This window comes from Anser brachyrhynchus, assembly GCF_964034855.1.
Source record: "Anser brachyrhynchus genome assembly, chromosome: 5".
Classification (NCBI taxonomy): Eukaryota; Metazoa; Chordata; class Aves; order Anseriformes; family Anatidae; genus Anser; species Anser brachyrhynchus.
The window spans coordinates 11,232,526-11,248,112 of NC_137699.1; the positions used below are offsets into that span (position 1 = coordinate 11,232,526).

At 37.2% G+C, this 15,587-nt stretch overlaps 1 protein-coding gene across 4 annotated transcripts in view; it reads right to left on the reverse strand.

Annotated features, from left to right (window-relative positions):
• Positions 1 to 275: 275 nt before the first annotated feature.
• Positions 276 to 15,587, reverse strand: part of PRMT3 (protein arginine methyltransferase 3) — a 158,814-nt gene continuing 143,502 nt past the window's right edge. For all 4 annotated transcript variants that reach the window (XM_080592414.1, XM_080592416.1, XM_080592417.1 and 1 more), the window contains 3 exons: positions 10,510 to 10,560; positions 10,233 to 10,320; positions 276 to 967 (listed from right to left, as the gene is read on the reverse strand). In XM_080592414.1, coding sequence (XP_080448540.1) covers positions 858 to 967; positions 10,233 to 10,320; positions 10,510 to 10,560 — 249 coding nt within the window. In that variant the 3' untranslated portion in view covers positions 276 to 857. The remainder of the gene's footprint in view (positions 968 to 10,232; positions 10,321 to 10,509; positions 10,561 to 15,587) is intronic.

Below are 15,587 nucleotides of genomic sequence, written 5' to 3' on the forward strand. Positions count from 1 at the left end.
GCAGTTTGGTGTTTAAACATTGTGACACACACATCAGTCCTTGACTGTTCACAGCCACTTTCTGTAACCTGCCAAACAAAATCCACTGTTGCAGCACCTGCCGCTATCTGTTCATAGTATTTTCCGTAACGCTGATAAAATACACGCTTCCATCCACCTGTGCTCCAATAGGCTACTATGGAAAAAAAAAAAACAGCCACAAATAAATGAGCCATCACTGGAGAGATGAAAGAATTTCCAATTAAGTGGAAAAAAAAAGGAAACAGGCAACTGCATTATACAACATACTCGGATCATTTATTTAGATAAATGTAACTGAAACGTGATACAACTTTTTAATTATAGAAGTGTAATAAAAATAAAGTCTTTGTTGATGCAATCCTGCAATTGGAATCCAAATTTATTCCCATCGGGATTTTCCAGCTACTGCTGAGCTGCTCTGGCACATCATTTAGCTTTTTTCCTAAAACAAATTGCACAAGGATTTTGCTTACTCGTTAATGGTAAAATTTGCCAGCTGGAGAATAAAACAATATTCAGAGATAATACTCACTGTTCCTCACAGCAAGACTTTAAAGGCATTTTTCTCACCCAGCAGTCTCATCTAACTCAAATCCAGCTTTTCCTTCCTTTCCCCACATCCCGTGAGACACAGCAGAATCTCACTGTGTCACCAGCTGCCATATGCCACTGCAAGAGCATCCAAACAGTACTCTCTCAGTTCCAGGTACGCTTTTCATATTCTCATGCACATACAGAAATCCAAGAGTTTACCATTTTTGGATATTTAGAAACAGTTATCAACTGTTCAATCTAACAGTTATATCTGACATTTCTCAAAGCTATACGTAGAACTTTCACTGAAGGCTGTAGGTCTGCTTTGTGTCCTTCACCGAAAGGGTTATAAAGAGGGATCGCGGATCTTTTCTGTTTTTGCGAACTGTTATCTTTCCTCTCAGGGCCTCCCCTGCAAGAAAAAAAGAAAGAAATTACTATGCATAATTACTGTGTATTACGTGTATCCTGCGTAACCAGACAGATGCATTACATATGCTTATGTTGTACAAGAAGCTGCTCCCAATTAGAATTAAACAGGTCTACGAAGTTTTCTTGTACATTTTCAAGGCTCTAACCAATGGTCTTGAAAATGAACGTACGTCTAAGTGACTGCAGTTAGACCTGGTGAGTTGCTGAGTTATGTAGATGCTTTCTCAGTTGACCCACCCAAAGAACCAATATGACAATTTTACCTGTGAACGGGGGAAAAAAACTTTGTTTCACTTGTTTGCTTATGAACAAGTGAAATTCAAAGGCTTGGACTGCAGAGAGGCAGAACGGATCTTAAATTTTTATATCTGACAGTGTGTCAGGTTTTTAAGTAACGTCATGTTTATGTCAGAAAGAAATGCACCATTAAGCCAACAGCATTAACATTTTCAAGGAAGGTATCTGCAATGAAACGCTCAAGCAAGAGACTAATTTTGAGGTCAGAGGACTTTGACCTTGTTAGGGTACTCCCAGAATCAAGCTATCTTACTCTGTTTGGTGGCTTTCAATCAGATACTCTAAGGTTTTGTTAAGACTCGAACTTATCTACAAGTTCCATGTCACTGTGAAAGCTCTGGAATTACAAATTCTGTTCTGGCAGTCTAGCTCTGGCCTTACGAGCATTGTACAAGTTGCATTTTTTTTTTTTTTTGGTTTTGAGCAAACTATACATTAGCGAATATTCTAACATGTCAAGAAAGAAAACCACTAATATAGATATTGCCTCACACTGTAAGGAAATAGGACCTATATGGGCTTTTTAGTTCTTCTTCAAGTGAGCTTAACAAGCAGCTCTCTTTATTTCACAATGCTTTTGCAAAGATTGTTGCTTGCAGATATTTAAAAAAATAATTAATAAAATCCCAATGTATTTTCAGTCCTTAACAAGACCTGTAATTTCAATTATATTTGTAAATATGTAGAAAACCCACCGCTGAGCCATCTTATACCATGACTTGAGAAATACAACAGCTGCATTTAAGCAGACGATTCTACAGAACACCCTACAGCAGGGATGACCCAGGCCTACAGCATCAAGTTCTCTGCTACTCTTCTATTACGCTCCACTCCATCCATCTCCAACCCTCACACCAGCCACAGCCACTGTTACTGCTTTTCTATCCCACTGGATACCAAGTACTTCCCAGCTGTTTCTTAATGTGATTTTAAAACCAACTATTCATGCCCTGTTAAGAGGCTATTTTCAATATTCTTATTGGAAAAAAAAAAAAGCAATTCCAAAAATGGGCCAGTTTTCAATGTGTGAGATTTTTAGCTGTCTCCATTTGACGTGTTACTCAGTTGCATACAAACAAAGAATTGACACAAGATCCACTGTATTAAGCATCGCAACAGAAAAACCTTTTCAGCAAGATTAACTGTGGTAGCAATACTGTATGGGAGATCCAAAAGCTCTTCTGTTTGATAATTTAACAGTTGCAGATTTAGCTTCATTCCTGTGCAGCTTTATTGTTAGGACATAAGTGACTGATACAGCATAATGTGTTTTGCAAAGAATTGAAAGAATGTTTTCATAGTTTACTTAGACAGATCTGACCAGTACATGAATAAATTAAAGGGAAAAAAACATTATAGCCCCTCTCCAGCTGGGAATCTTAGGGTAGTTCCAACACAAAGACTTTCCGAACTGCATTGCAAAATGAATTACTTGGATTATGTTAACATTCTGTAATACAGAATCTGTTTGAAATTGTAAGAAGACTAAAAAACGTCTAGGAACAGAATTAAAATCATCTTCAATCAGCCTGTAACAGTCTTATAATTTAAAGCGTTTTAATACAAAACAATACAATAAACAAGGTAAAAACATAAATATAATTTCAAAAATTACATTTGACTTTACAGAACAGAACCCTCGGATTCTGTTTCTAAATGCAGTTAGTGAAATGAAGCGGTCCCTTTTTCTCAGCTATTTCTTATGCAGTAACCACATTAAATCTGCCTTTCTAAACAGTCTTTTCTGAGGGCTGAACCAAGCAACAGCAGTGCAACCAAGTAACAGAAAGGCAATTCTGAACAATTAATCAATGTCACATAGATATAAAATGACTGATGTTTTTTCACCGTTCTGCTGTCCTATGAACTGCCTGGAGGAAGCTGTCTGGGGGACTCAGCTGTATCACCTTGCTCTTATCACGCTCAGCTGAATGCAAGTAAACTACACAGTGCCATTGCAGTTTGATTAGGACAAAACTGAATTCATTACGACCCCCTTCCAGCATTTTTATTAGCCTTTAGGGAGTCCTAAAATTCGTCCCACAAAGAAACTGAATTCAGCAGAACCGCCACAAAAGCTTGCTAGTGCAGGGTAAAAAACGCATCCCTACTTCCATACTGATCCACTGCCAAGTACCACACATCCTATTACGTGCTCTACAGTACACCCTGTATACATTAACTCTGAACACCCAAAATAGTTGATTTTGGTTTTGACTTTTATCATCGGTGTAACTGTAACTAACACTGTTTAGTTCTGTGCAACACCATCATCCGTACGTAGGGCAAGTTCTTCAGATCAGATACCTCTCAATGCAAGAGCCTCTGTCACTTAAGTTATTTCCAGTATTTTTCAGTCTGTAACCTGACTCACCTGAAATGACTTGACTGAACCCAAAGATTGTGTGCAGTCTCCTGCACACATACCCTTAGCATCTATGCAAAGCATGACATGATCCATGGCAATGAACCTGTAATGCTTCCTGCCCTTTAATACAGCTTGGTGCCCTCTCACTTTTTGATTATGGAAAAGATTGAATGAGTTAACGAAAGCAGCTAGCAATCAAGATCTCTCAAAGTTTGTTTCTTTTCTTCTTGTGGAAGACCTTTATGAAACTAACAGCAAGCCAAGTATGAACGTACTCAAATCATTCTTTTTTTCTGACCCCCCCCCTTAAAGCTTAACATCTTTGACTTCAAAAATCTTAAGATCTTTGAAAGAAAGATCTCACTGAAATTGTTTCAGAGAGAGCTCCTATAAGACTGCAGTAGACTTGGGCTAAAGACAACTTCCAAACTGCCGTTGAGAAATACCTTTTGCAAATTCCTGCTCTGAGGTTGTGACAATCCCCCACGTTTTAACAACCACAGGCTTTACAGGGTAGTCAGATTTGCCTTAACAGTTATATACCGGTGCATTTTGACACCTCTCTTCAAGATAAGGCTGCGCTCACTCGAGACTGACAATTTAAACTTTATCTCGTTTTCCACCCCAGTTTAGACAAACTGGAGTCACCATCTTAAATAACACTGAGGGCTAGCAAGCAACTGTTAAAAACAAGTCTTGAAAGCATTACTTTGGAATAGTTGGCTAGGAAGCAGTTTCTACATACCATCTATCTTTAGAAAACAAAAAAGAAGAATGAAAGACAACTGATTTGTTGCAGAACCAATAGCATTTTCCTTAAACTCAGTAACTTATCCTTAATCCCCCCATCTAATTAAACTGCAAGCACCTGCAGATGTACACAAACCCTCACCTTCCCATTTGACCATGTCTCTTTTTACTGCATCACCAACCCAGTAATTTCCAATGAGCACTTTCTGTACTGAGCAGAGCAATACCCAAGTCAGTGATGATGTCTGATCTGTGACACCCTTCTTACACTGGCCAGTTAGTTTGATCAATTAAGCAGTTGTTTACTGATTCCTTTCTGTTATAGCCCTGCTCTGAAACTATACTGAGGTTCTGTCTGTACCCATCATATACCCTAGGCATTTTCCTTGGCAAGTTTTCCCATCACTTGTTCTTTCAACTCTGCAAGTCAAACCACAAACTAGGCACCTCTGAGGAAGGCTATACAGCCTGCTGAGTAAGTCAGGACAACCTTGTATGGCTGCCTAAGATAACATGTACACCCCACACCTGGCTGAGCAGCGAGATTCCCAAGACAGATCAGGTACCAGAAATACTCGCCAAATGAAACACCGAGGGCCCCCTCCATGGCCCTCCAACACGTAGAGTTGTAAGAGCCAAAACTAACTCACCTAGAAGTAGTCTCAATTCACTACATTTTGAAATAGAGATCCTGTGTTGTGTATCCTGTCTCAATTTTCCTCTCAGCAGTTGCAACAAAATTCTGAGAAAACTAGGTTCTTCCTGCCATACTCATCACATCCCTTTGCTGTCTCAAGAGCATGCAAAGGGGACCACACAGAATAGCACAAGAAGCCCCTGTAACTTTTCCTATATAAATACCGAACTCTTACTAACTTACAGTGAGATAAATAGGCCATGAGAAGAGACTCTCTCCAATTAGTGCCTGATGTACACACAGATGTTTCTGCAAAGTAAGCAGGATGATTTTAAGCAGATTTTAGAAGCTACATCATAAGACATGCAAGATCTAGTCAGACCTCAAAAAAGTTTTAACAGTTACTAGTTTTTAAAAGCAAGCAACATCATTGCAACTGTAGACAGGCAAAACAAACAGTAAAATCTTAATTTTGAACCAAATGATCCAACTGGGATACATAATATTGAAGTATTCCAGTAAAAAAATCAAAACAGATTATTTGTGCCAGTGGTTTTTTGTTGTTTGTTTGTTTTTGATAAAAAAACTCTCCAGGTAGCCAAATCAATGTTTTCAAGTTTGTAGATTTACAAACAGCTACCCAATCGTGGAGACTGGGGAGTTCAAGATAATCATGGATTTTACAGGGGCTTAGTCAAGTGCATTCTTCAGTTTCGCTATGCAAGCCCCTTTTAACTCCACAGACAAACAAATCAAGGTTTTATTTCCACTGCAAGGCACTATCAAGAACACAGAACGTTGACAATATGCTATTTTACTGCTAATAGAATTTGTTCGCATACAGATCTGGGCTTTAACTTAATGCACTGTTACCAAACAGATTCTGTCACCCCCTTGAAATCATTCTTGTATGTGTTTTTATCTGTTCAGTAAACCCTTCGGTCAACCACAAGAGAATGACATTCCATATGCAATTTTCTGTTTATGAAACTTAGCAGCAATATCACAACATACAATGGAAGAACAAGATCCATGTTTGGACCATTAATAAGAGAAAGACACAGCTTTGGCATCTGAATTTCAATTTTTAAAATAAAGACTTTTTCAAGCTATTCAAAGGGCTGCTAAGTGAAGCCTTGTACTCCATAGGGAGCCTGCAATACAATACTCGTCTGAGAAAAAACATTTTTCTGGCAATAAAATATCACCTGGCTTCTTTTTCTAGCTTCTTTATTTTTACTGCATGTTAAGCAGTTAAAGCCTATCCAACGTGCTGACGCTCTTTTTACTTCATGGCACATGAGCTTTAAGTCTCTCGTCACAGTCCATGAGGACGAAAACTAGCTTTTCAGAATATGTTAGCAGCAAAAGATTGCCCTCGTCCCCTAACTAAACCAAAATAAGCAAAAATTATCTATTAAAGCTATACACAAACCTATCTATCATAGTTATGTATGAAACTGAAATTCAGTAGCAAATCCTATGTATTAATCAAGTGTAATTCTTACTGCTCCAGTCTCTATTAATTAGGTGCAATTCTTATTGCTCCACTCTCCAGATCTTTGGAACTAGGTTAATTTTCTCCCATTTCCTCTCAGAGGATCTGCAAATCCTGCACACCTAGCACAGGCTGCAGCAGGAACGGCAACGCAGGGAGGATTAGTTCCACGCTGCATCCTTTGGCGTGTAATGGCTTCATTCTGTTTTTAGTAGAAACAAGATCAAAATCACTCCCCCCCCCCACGGATGAGCAAATAGAGCTACTTTTACAACAAATAACCTGGAGTCAAACAGCTGAAAAAAAATACATAGTTACCACAGTAGAACAAAGGAATTTTACCATGGCACAAAGTAGCATTTTTCTGTTAAATACCCAACAGGTTCAGATACCTCTAAGCTCAACCTCTTTTGCAGAGCAAATCCAAATACCATCATTCCTTTATGACCAGATCAGGCATATCCCCAAAAGCTATAAAGCATCTCTGAAACTTGAAATCAGCTTTATTAGTCAGACTTAAAAACTTGAGGGAACCATTTTTCTTCACTGGGAAAGAAAAAAAAATAAAAAATAACCTGCCTAAAAGACATGTTTTCAAAACAGGAAAATGTTTTCAAAGTATTTTATACCAACAAATCCCTCTTTCACAGCTTATTAAAACACTGGAAGCAAATGCCACCACAGTAAGCTGGCCAAATATTGAAATAAGCAGCTGTCTCAATATTAGCTTTAAAAATGGAACAAAGCTTGTGGTTAGACCATGTAGCATATTCCATGTGTCTGTTTACCTCCTCGGCTTTCTTTAACTGCATTATGACTGCACTTCACTGTTTTTTAATCAGATTATTAAAAGATTCAAATGATATTAGTTCTATTTATTTTGCATTATGCACTAGGAGAAGAGATTGTCCTGGCTCGAACAATTTATTTGGTCTCAATTGGGTCTTTTTCATTGTGTCCCAGCGCCATATAGACATTCCTTATTCTAAGATTTTATACATAAGACAGTTGAATATTGGTAAGTACAGGGAAAGGCAAGAAAGCCAAGTCTTTCAATGATTCAAATGTGTCAAAATCTAATATATTTACCGTTTTCTTCAGCTAACTCACATGGAGAAAAGTCAATTTGAAGACAAAAAATCTCCCCAAAAAGCTAAGTACTTGGAGTAGAGTTCAGTTCACCATGCAAGACAGAAACAATACATGGCCACATGGTGACAAGTTGTGCTACTTTATCAATTAACTTAAGTGACAGACAAGAAACAGCTGGAAGTACAACTTTAGACATACTACAAGACAGACTTGAGCAGTTAGTTTGGCTGGTAAAACAGAAAGGGAAAGACTGAAGAAATCAAGGAATATGGTTAACCAAGAATTACCAGAGATTAATAGTAAAAAGTCGCTATTTTGAAAAGAATAAAAAACAATAAGAAAAGTTGAAAGATATGGAAATCTTTTTCTTCAAGTCATGTTACTGTAAGAGATTTTTGGAATGATAACAAACCCAAGTCAGAAACAAGATGTTTTCAGAAGTCGCCCAAATCAAGGAACATTCTTATATAATTATCAGGAAATACTTTCTGCCCTGATGCAGTTACATCCTTCATGAAAAACCAAAATTCCGCAGAAATTAACACTGAATTTACAAAGGAAAAGGAGATTATGTCGGTGTTTCTCTCAGAACCTTCTCTTACGCTTAAAATCAGAGAAAATTAGACTTCTATCTTCTATAGAAGATAAAGAGCACAGAAAAAGATGGGAAACGGGAACTTAAATAACTACTAAGAGAAGGAAGCAAGCAGAAAGAAAAGAAAAGCACAGCAGCAACAGGATTCAGTACAGGAATAATTTTTTAAAATGTGAGCTAATAAAGAGGAAGAAAGAAGTTATGGCAAAAGTGATCTTGAAGGTCAACTGGGTTGTGTTCACTGCTTCAAAGCACACTGTTTCTGCAGTTATCTTCAGAAAGTCACAGCACCTAGACTAGAACTCTAGATCCAGACACACCTCCCAGTAATTTCGGGCATTCTGTAAATGTCAAATGATCTATGTAATATTAAATAACGAGCATATTCTAACAAATGTCATTGCACTTTAAAAAAATAAATCATTTCACACTCTATGACATTGAAATATAATGAATTTCAGCAAGGAGACCTTAGCTAGCCTCATCTAAAAGAAGAGAAAACATCAGAAAGAGAAACTGAACAGAACACAAGCCAAGCACTAATGTACCAAAGCACATGTGCATACCAAGGATCTAAAAATATGCAAAGTAAAAATCATTTAAGAACTTAAACTCCAAGGATGAAAAAAAAAGATTAGTCACATAACATAGTCCTTAATGCCTTCAGGAAAGACACTCCTGCTAAAAAGCTGTGACGGCTAATAGATGGATGAAGCAATCACAAAAGCTGTTTTAATTGAGGCTTGGTGCTGCTATCACCACTGTACATTCATAATTATCATCTATCAAGAGCAGACAATATCCCCTTCTACCTCAATACTCCTCCATATCATCTCTAAACCTCTTGACCTCAATTTCTTTTGCAAGATCCACATATGTTTCTGTGCCCTTTCTCCCCTGTATGTCTGGCCTATTTGTAAACTTTTCAGTTCAAGGCCATGGAATACCATGAGTTGCTTAACTGACCAGCAGAACTGAGCCACATTGCCAGATCCTCTCTAGGTCCTTCCTGATAGTCTGTAAAGAAAAACAGCCCTCAATATGAGCTGAGAAGGAGTTCAACAGTGGTAAGCACATATTTAGTGGATAAGTAGACAAATAATGTGCCCTTTTTCAAGCATATAAATATAGCTATTTGATTTCCTTTGATTATAAACGATGACCCATGATGGTCATTGGACACACTTCTATGTTTATCAAGCAGGGAACGCTTTACTACTTGCATGGAAAAGTACTTTCAAAACTTACCAAATACAGGTAATTAAAACCACTAACATATCATTTTAATCTTCAAAACTTTACTCCAACAATTTATCATCTGAATTTTGGGTTATCCTGACGACAACAAAAGCTTTGTTTACTTGTGTCAGACTCAAGATGGAACACATTACAGTAGTTATTCACTTCATAAAAGCGTTCAGCGTATCAAAATCACATCTCCCATACTTCAGTGGATCCTGTTCACGGCTGTGAGCTCTTTAAAACCCTTTTCTATTTACAGGGTAATCCCACAAGTGCCATGTACAACACCCATGCATGTACCTATACAAGAAATAGAGCATAGCTTATGAGTGGTACAAAAAATCCTATGCAATCATTTGATCGATATGATGCTTAAGAACGCAACTAACGTTAAAATTAAGAGAACCTTATTAACAGTGGTGCAGTCTTTAATCTCCCCTGTGCCAGACAGAAATCCTTTGAGACGCTAATTCCATATAAAAAACCAGTATGGAGCTACATATTAGACATATGCCCACTTAAATACACATGTGCAAGCACATATTTATACTTTTTATGTTGATTTTATAGAATACACATACATATTTCCTACTGCTTTGCTTAAGCAAAGAAAGTTTTTAAACAGCAGCTGAAAGATGTATTTACTATTTTTTAACACACAATTCTTGAACTGTTTTACATTTAAATGATAATAGCAGTTTAACACTTAAATGATAATAGCAGTTTAACACAACCATTGTTGCACCACAACTGAATTTAAACATACCTGCTTCTACAGGAATTGGTTTCTCCAGCAGAAAAACTGTTTGTTTCCAGTGTGTTTTGGTACACCAGGGACCAGTTGAAAACAAGACCTGCATTGGAAGAGTTCAAGAGTTTCATTAAAGAACACCATTTTTAATACCACAATACATCAATCAATTACCAAGCGCACATGCATGTTTTCTACAACAAAACTCGCTGCCAAACACCTCGAGGTATTAAAACCATACAAAAAATCCTCATCTTTCAAGGCTGTTTTTAAAATTCATAACCCCACATACCTTGTTGTGACAATCCTTCTCAAAAAATATATCAAAATAACCAGCAACCGCCTGTAAAAAATAGGAAAAGGCAAATATGATAAAGGAGCAATAGTGACGTTTGAAAGAAAGACTATCATGAATATATATGTATTTATTTATTGTGATTTCTGCTCAAGAATATTCAGCCTGCAACTGAATTTTATTACAAATCTAATCTTATGCTAAGTTTCCAAAATAACCTCCACACCCTAACTACAACTGAAATTACATATGAAAAAGTACTTTTTATATGTGCAAGCCCACAAGCACATAAACTTCAGTCCTTCAGTCCTTGTCATCTATAGCTTCCATGACCCTCACACTAAATACACATACAAAATGAGGGACGTATTCACTCTTCACATAGCTTAACACCATCGTCCATAAAAACTCGCTGAGAACAGAAGCACAGCATAACCAGACAATGGATATTTTTCTTTCACTAATTACATACACAGATGAGGAAAAAGAATCACAAACGCCTCAAGCTGGCCCTTTCAGAAGTTTTTAATAGTAACTCTCCATAGGATTCCTTGGAACATTTGCTCTGTCCCTCCTGTCATCCCACTCCTAGCCTCAAAGAGCTTCTCTCTTCAGTGCATAACTCAGTAGTGGGACTTGTCTTCCAGCTTCAGTAGGAAAAGAAATAGAAAATATCTGCACACAAAAAATACACCCACACTATTAGTTACGCAGCCTTTTAATGATGGCCTGCTTTTTTGATGAAAAAAGCCTTAGACTCCCAGAAGTTCAAAGAATTCAAATAAATTCCAAGAAAGAACTGGAAGATGTTAATAAAAGACAATCAGCTACACCATTTCAACTCTGAAATGCTATCCACACTCACCTTTGCTTCCTACTGTCTCCTACAAAAAGGCTAAAGCAAATCTGAAAATGGACCCAAGGCAGTTAAGCTTTTCTACTCTGTCAGTCTGAAAAAATGACTCAGAACAGATACTTTGAAAAACTGCTACTATAGATGCTAGGGGACTTCAATCCCTCTGATAGCAGGATGACCTGCTCCTCCTGATAACTACGGTATATCCAAACGAGCTATCCGTCCATTTCAGTGATGGAAAGCCTGCTGCATGAACACTTACTGCAAATGGTTGTATCCTTCCCACGGCAATAGTGTTTTTCTCTTAAGTCTATTAAAGTGGTTATTTTGAATAGTTACAAAGGCCAAGTTCTGCAGCATGCTCTTTATATTGATTCAGAGAGATTGCGAAGAAAAACATAAAGACATCAAACGCACTTACAAAATCAAGGTAACAAAACAACTGAATGGCATATGGCTTTATCATCATGTACTAGGTAATCTGAATGACAGCTAAACCATTCTGGTATTTTCCCTTTCCAGTCTAAATCCAGAACAGACAACACGGATGTGAGTACAACTTAAAGCAAAAAAAAAAAAGTGTTAAATTACTTGTGTTAGCTTTTCAACTAATGGCGCTCTAGAGAAGCTTGGAAAGCTCCAAAACGAACGATGCAGATACTATGGGACCTTCGTGACAAATGAGCACCAGATGTTGGAAATGGTGATTCTTCCATCCCTTACATAAGGCCCTATCAGTCAATGTTGAGAAATTCGTTCCCAATTGAATCACAGCCCTGTCTCTAATATTCCTTTTTCAGTGAAGATTGAGGTTTTGACAAAGTTTTTTTTATTGACCCATCAGACTACTTTTACTGAGGCACCATCTTTTTGGACGCTAGTCAGACATCTCCGAAGCCGCAAAAACACCTCTTAATCATCAGGTCAATACTGTTGATACACTTGCAGATAAAATTTAGGATAAGATTACTGGGAAGGAAAGATAAAGGTAGAGACAACAAAAATACATTAAGAATTGCGAGGGGGGTAAAAATGGCTTCCAGAGAAAATGAGACTATCAAGATACGCTTCCGAGCAGAAAGCAAAGACAGTGCCCAAAACTCCAAGGAGACATACCACAGTTAGGGGGAATACAAATAGCCATACACTTGGCAGCAAGAAGTAACAGAAACATCCAACATGCCACCCTGAGAAAATGTCCCCACCAGATGAATATTTTGGGGGGATCAAGTTCAGGCTGAAAGGAGACTGCAGCTATAAGCAAAGAAACCATCCCCTTACTACCTGTTTCTTTCCTGTGCTCAGGGAAATAGGATTTTGTACACTTTCTGTAAATGACCAGTATAAATAATTACTTTATTCCTTACACTGCCAATGTAAAGAAAACATTGCAACTGCAAAACCTGAAACCTTGACGTGGACCATTTAAATCAAGAGGTAGTAACAGTATTACACATCACAAAGACTATCTTCTGCAGAGTTCCAGGAATTAGTCTTTTCTACATTGATCCATTCAATTCTTTTTGTTAAGTTCTAAAATAGATCAACTCCCTTCACTGAAGCAATTGTTGAGCCAGAAATTAAAAAAAAAACAGAACAATATTCTAACAAAAATAATTCCCCAAGATCCTAAGGGTAAGTTCTAGCGAACAGCTTCAGACATTCCTCAAAACTCCTCAGTTTTAAGATCTGACATCTCTTGACTGAAAGCATGGATCCCTTTCCCAATACACTGCCTCCAGAACATTAAAACATGACAGAAAACAAACAAAAACGAGCCAACAAAAAACAAAGTCCTACCTTTTTGGTGAGCTACGAAAACCAGCAAAGATTAAGACCCTAGTCATGTATAGCTAAATAGTAATTCTATGCTTTAAGTTAAAAACATAGAGGAGAAGAGTCTATACAGTACTTAAAAACTAACTTTAAGACCAGATATTGCAATTCAGAAATCTAAGGAGTTGAGTTTGTTGGTGTTTTTTTCCAACTGTTTTCACAACTCTTTGGATGCCAACAAGAAGCATATCTCGGGGTTTCAAACTGCAGATAAGATTAAGAAAGTTAAACAAAATGCTGTTCACACAAACCTTAAGTGTCTGAATATCTTAAGTTAAACAGATTTTCTTGAGTTTATGTAATCAAAGCTTCAGTACATTTTTCATATATTAAAACCTAGCTAACAAGTGCTGTAAATTGTTTAGGTTTTTACTAAGATTTTTGTTGAGACTACGAAGCCATTGATCTAGGAAGCACATTATTTACCACTACAAAACAAGGCTTAGCATAAACCAAAACACAAGTTAAGGGGTCAAGTCTACCCCAAAGCCTCCCAGTATCTCCAGCCTACATTTTCTACCTTCCTCCTTTAGTCCTCTTGATTTCACATGGAAGATTTCATGTGCTAGGTTGCATGAGTTCCCCTGCCAGTAACACAGCACTTTAAGAAGAGCTATGAAAACCTAAAATCTCTGACGGTATTACAGAAGCCCATTTTAATACTCCCAAATGCTTTAAAAAACCCAAACACAACAAAAACAACAAAAAAATCCACCATCCAAACAAAACCACCACCACTACATCCTCAAGTTATATTTAAGCTTTGCCCCACTACAGCGATGTTCTTGTATTCCACACTAACATCTTGTAAAAAAGTGAAGTAGATGTAGTTAATGCTTTCTGTGATTTGGTCTACAATCCTGTATATTTGAAAACAGAATCTCAAAAATTTAAAGACCTCCACAAATCAACAAGTTGAAATAACTGATGATGCAAAGCTAGGTATTGATTACTATCTTTTTAGAAGTAGGTATCTTCTCTTACGTCTCAACTTTTTTTTCATTAAAATCTTATGCTGAGATACACAATGTGTATTCCACCTCTAAGTATGTTTCACTGAAATAATTCTGTAAAATTGAAGTTAGAAGCATTTTCCATTCATTTTACTTTAGAGCACAACAAACGAGTGTGCAGTAGCTACAACAGTGAATCACAAGCTTCTATTAAATATGCAGTATTACAAATTAAGACAATGCCAGCCAGTGCTTACAGACTGAAGGAAGAATAAGTCCTCCCGTTTTGTTGTAAACCGTAACACTTGCATCTACGCAGCAAAATGTAAGGGGAAAAAAGTCATTTACAAGTGACAGACACACAACCATCTCACAGACACAAGCATATTACAATGGAATAAAGAGCTGGCCAGATTTTTATTTAGGGTGTCATCTTGGTAGGTTGGTTTGTTTGTTTGTTTTTGTTACAGGAAGTCAACCTAAGGAAAAGCAAAGCAGCTACTAGTGTCTCCGTAAGTTCTAGGTGATGTTTTCTAACTACTGCCTTGGTTTCCTTTGTTTTAAGCATAACAATAAACAGTTATTTCTTACATGGCAGATGGAAGATTTTCTTCATCTTTTCACTCTACCTTTGACAACTTATTTACAACTTCACCAATGATCAATCATCAGTAACTTATGCCTTCTCTGGAAGAACCTCTCAAGTACCAGTCTCTTAAATACCATGAAAGAGGAAAACAAAAATAATGACTTATAAACTGGTAATTAATACCGGAAACTCCAGCCTAGTGTCTAGCCCCGGTCTAGGCTCAAATGATATTAATTATTGGGAAACATTGCAGAAATGTTATTTTTCCTGTTCTCAAATCAATTGCCAGGAGGAAAGCAGAGCTGTGACGACAAAAACCCTAACCCCAGAACTAACTGCCTACACTTACTTCGCAGGGAACTAAGAAGAGTAAATAAAGAGCTAAAGAAATAATTAAGAATCTATCTGCATTACTGAGACTGCCAAGCAGCATCCTACCAAGGTGAGCCAGAGTTCACTCAGCAACTTACAATCAAGTATGCCTGAAATCATCACAGCAGCCACTAACATCTACCCAATTTTGACAAAGAGTTCACATAAAATAGCTTAATGTATTCACCCATCATAGAGGTTTTCTAAGGTGTTCACGCAAGCATACAAAGAACTGTAAATGAAGCACTTCCGCCCAATGTGACTCATTTTTTCCACAAATTCTCCTTCCCTTCAAGGTAATTTCATCTTGAACCTATTTTCATTTATTCACGTAACACGTACAAAGTATTTGAATCATAAAAAGCTTTAACAGCTGTAAAAGATGAATATTAGTACATATTCTTTATTTATACTCTTCAACTTATAGCCTTAGCTGGAATGGGAAGAAGAGACTAAATTTATCAAATTA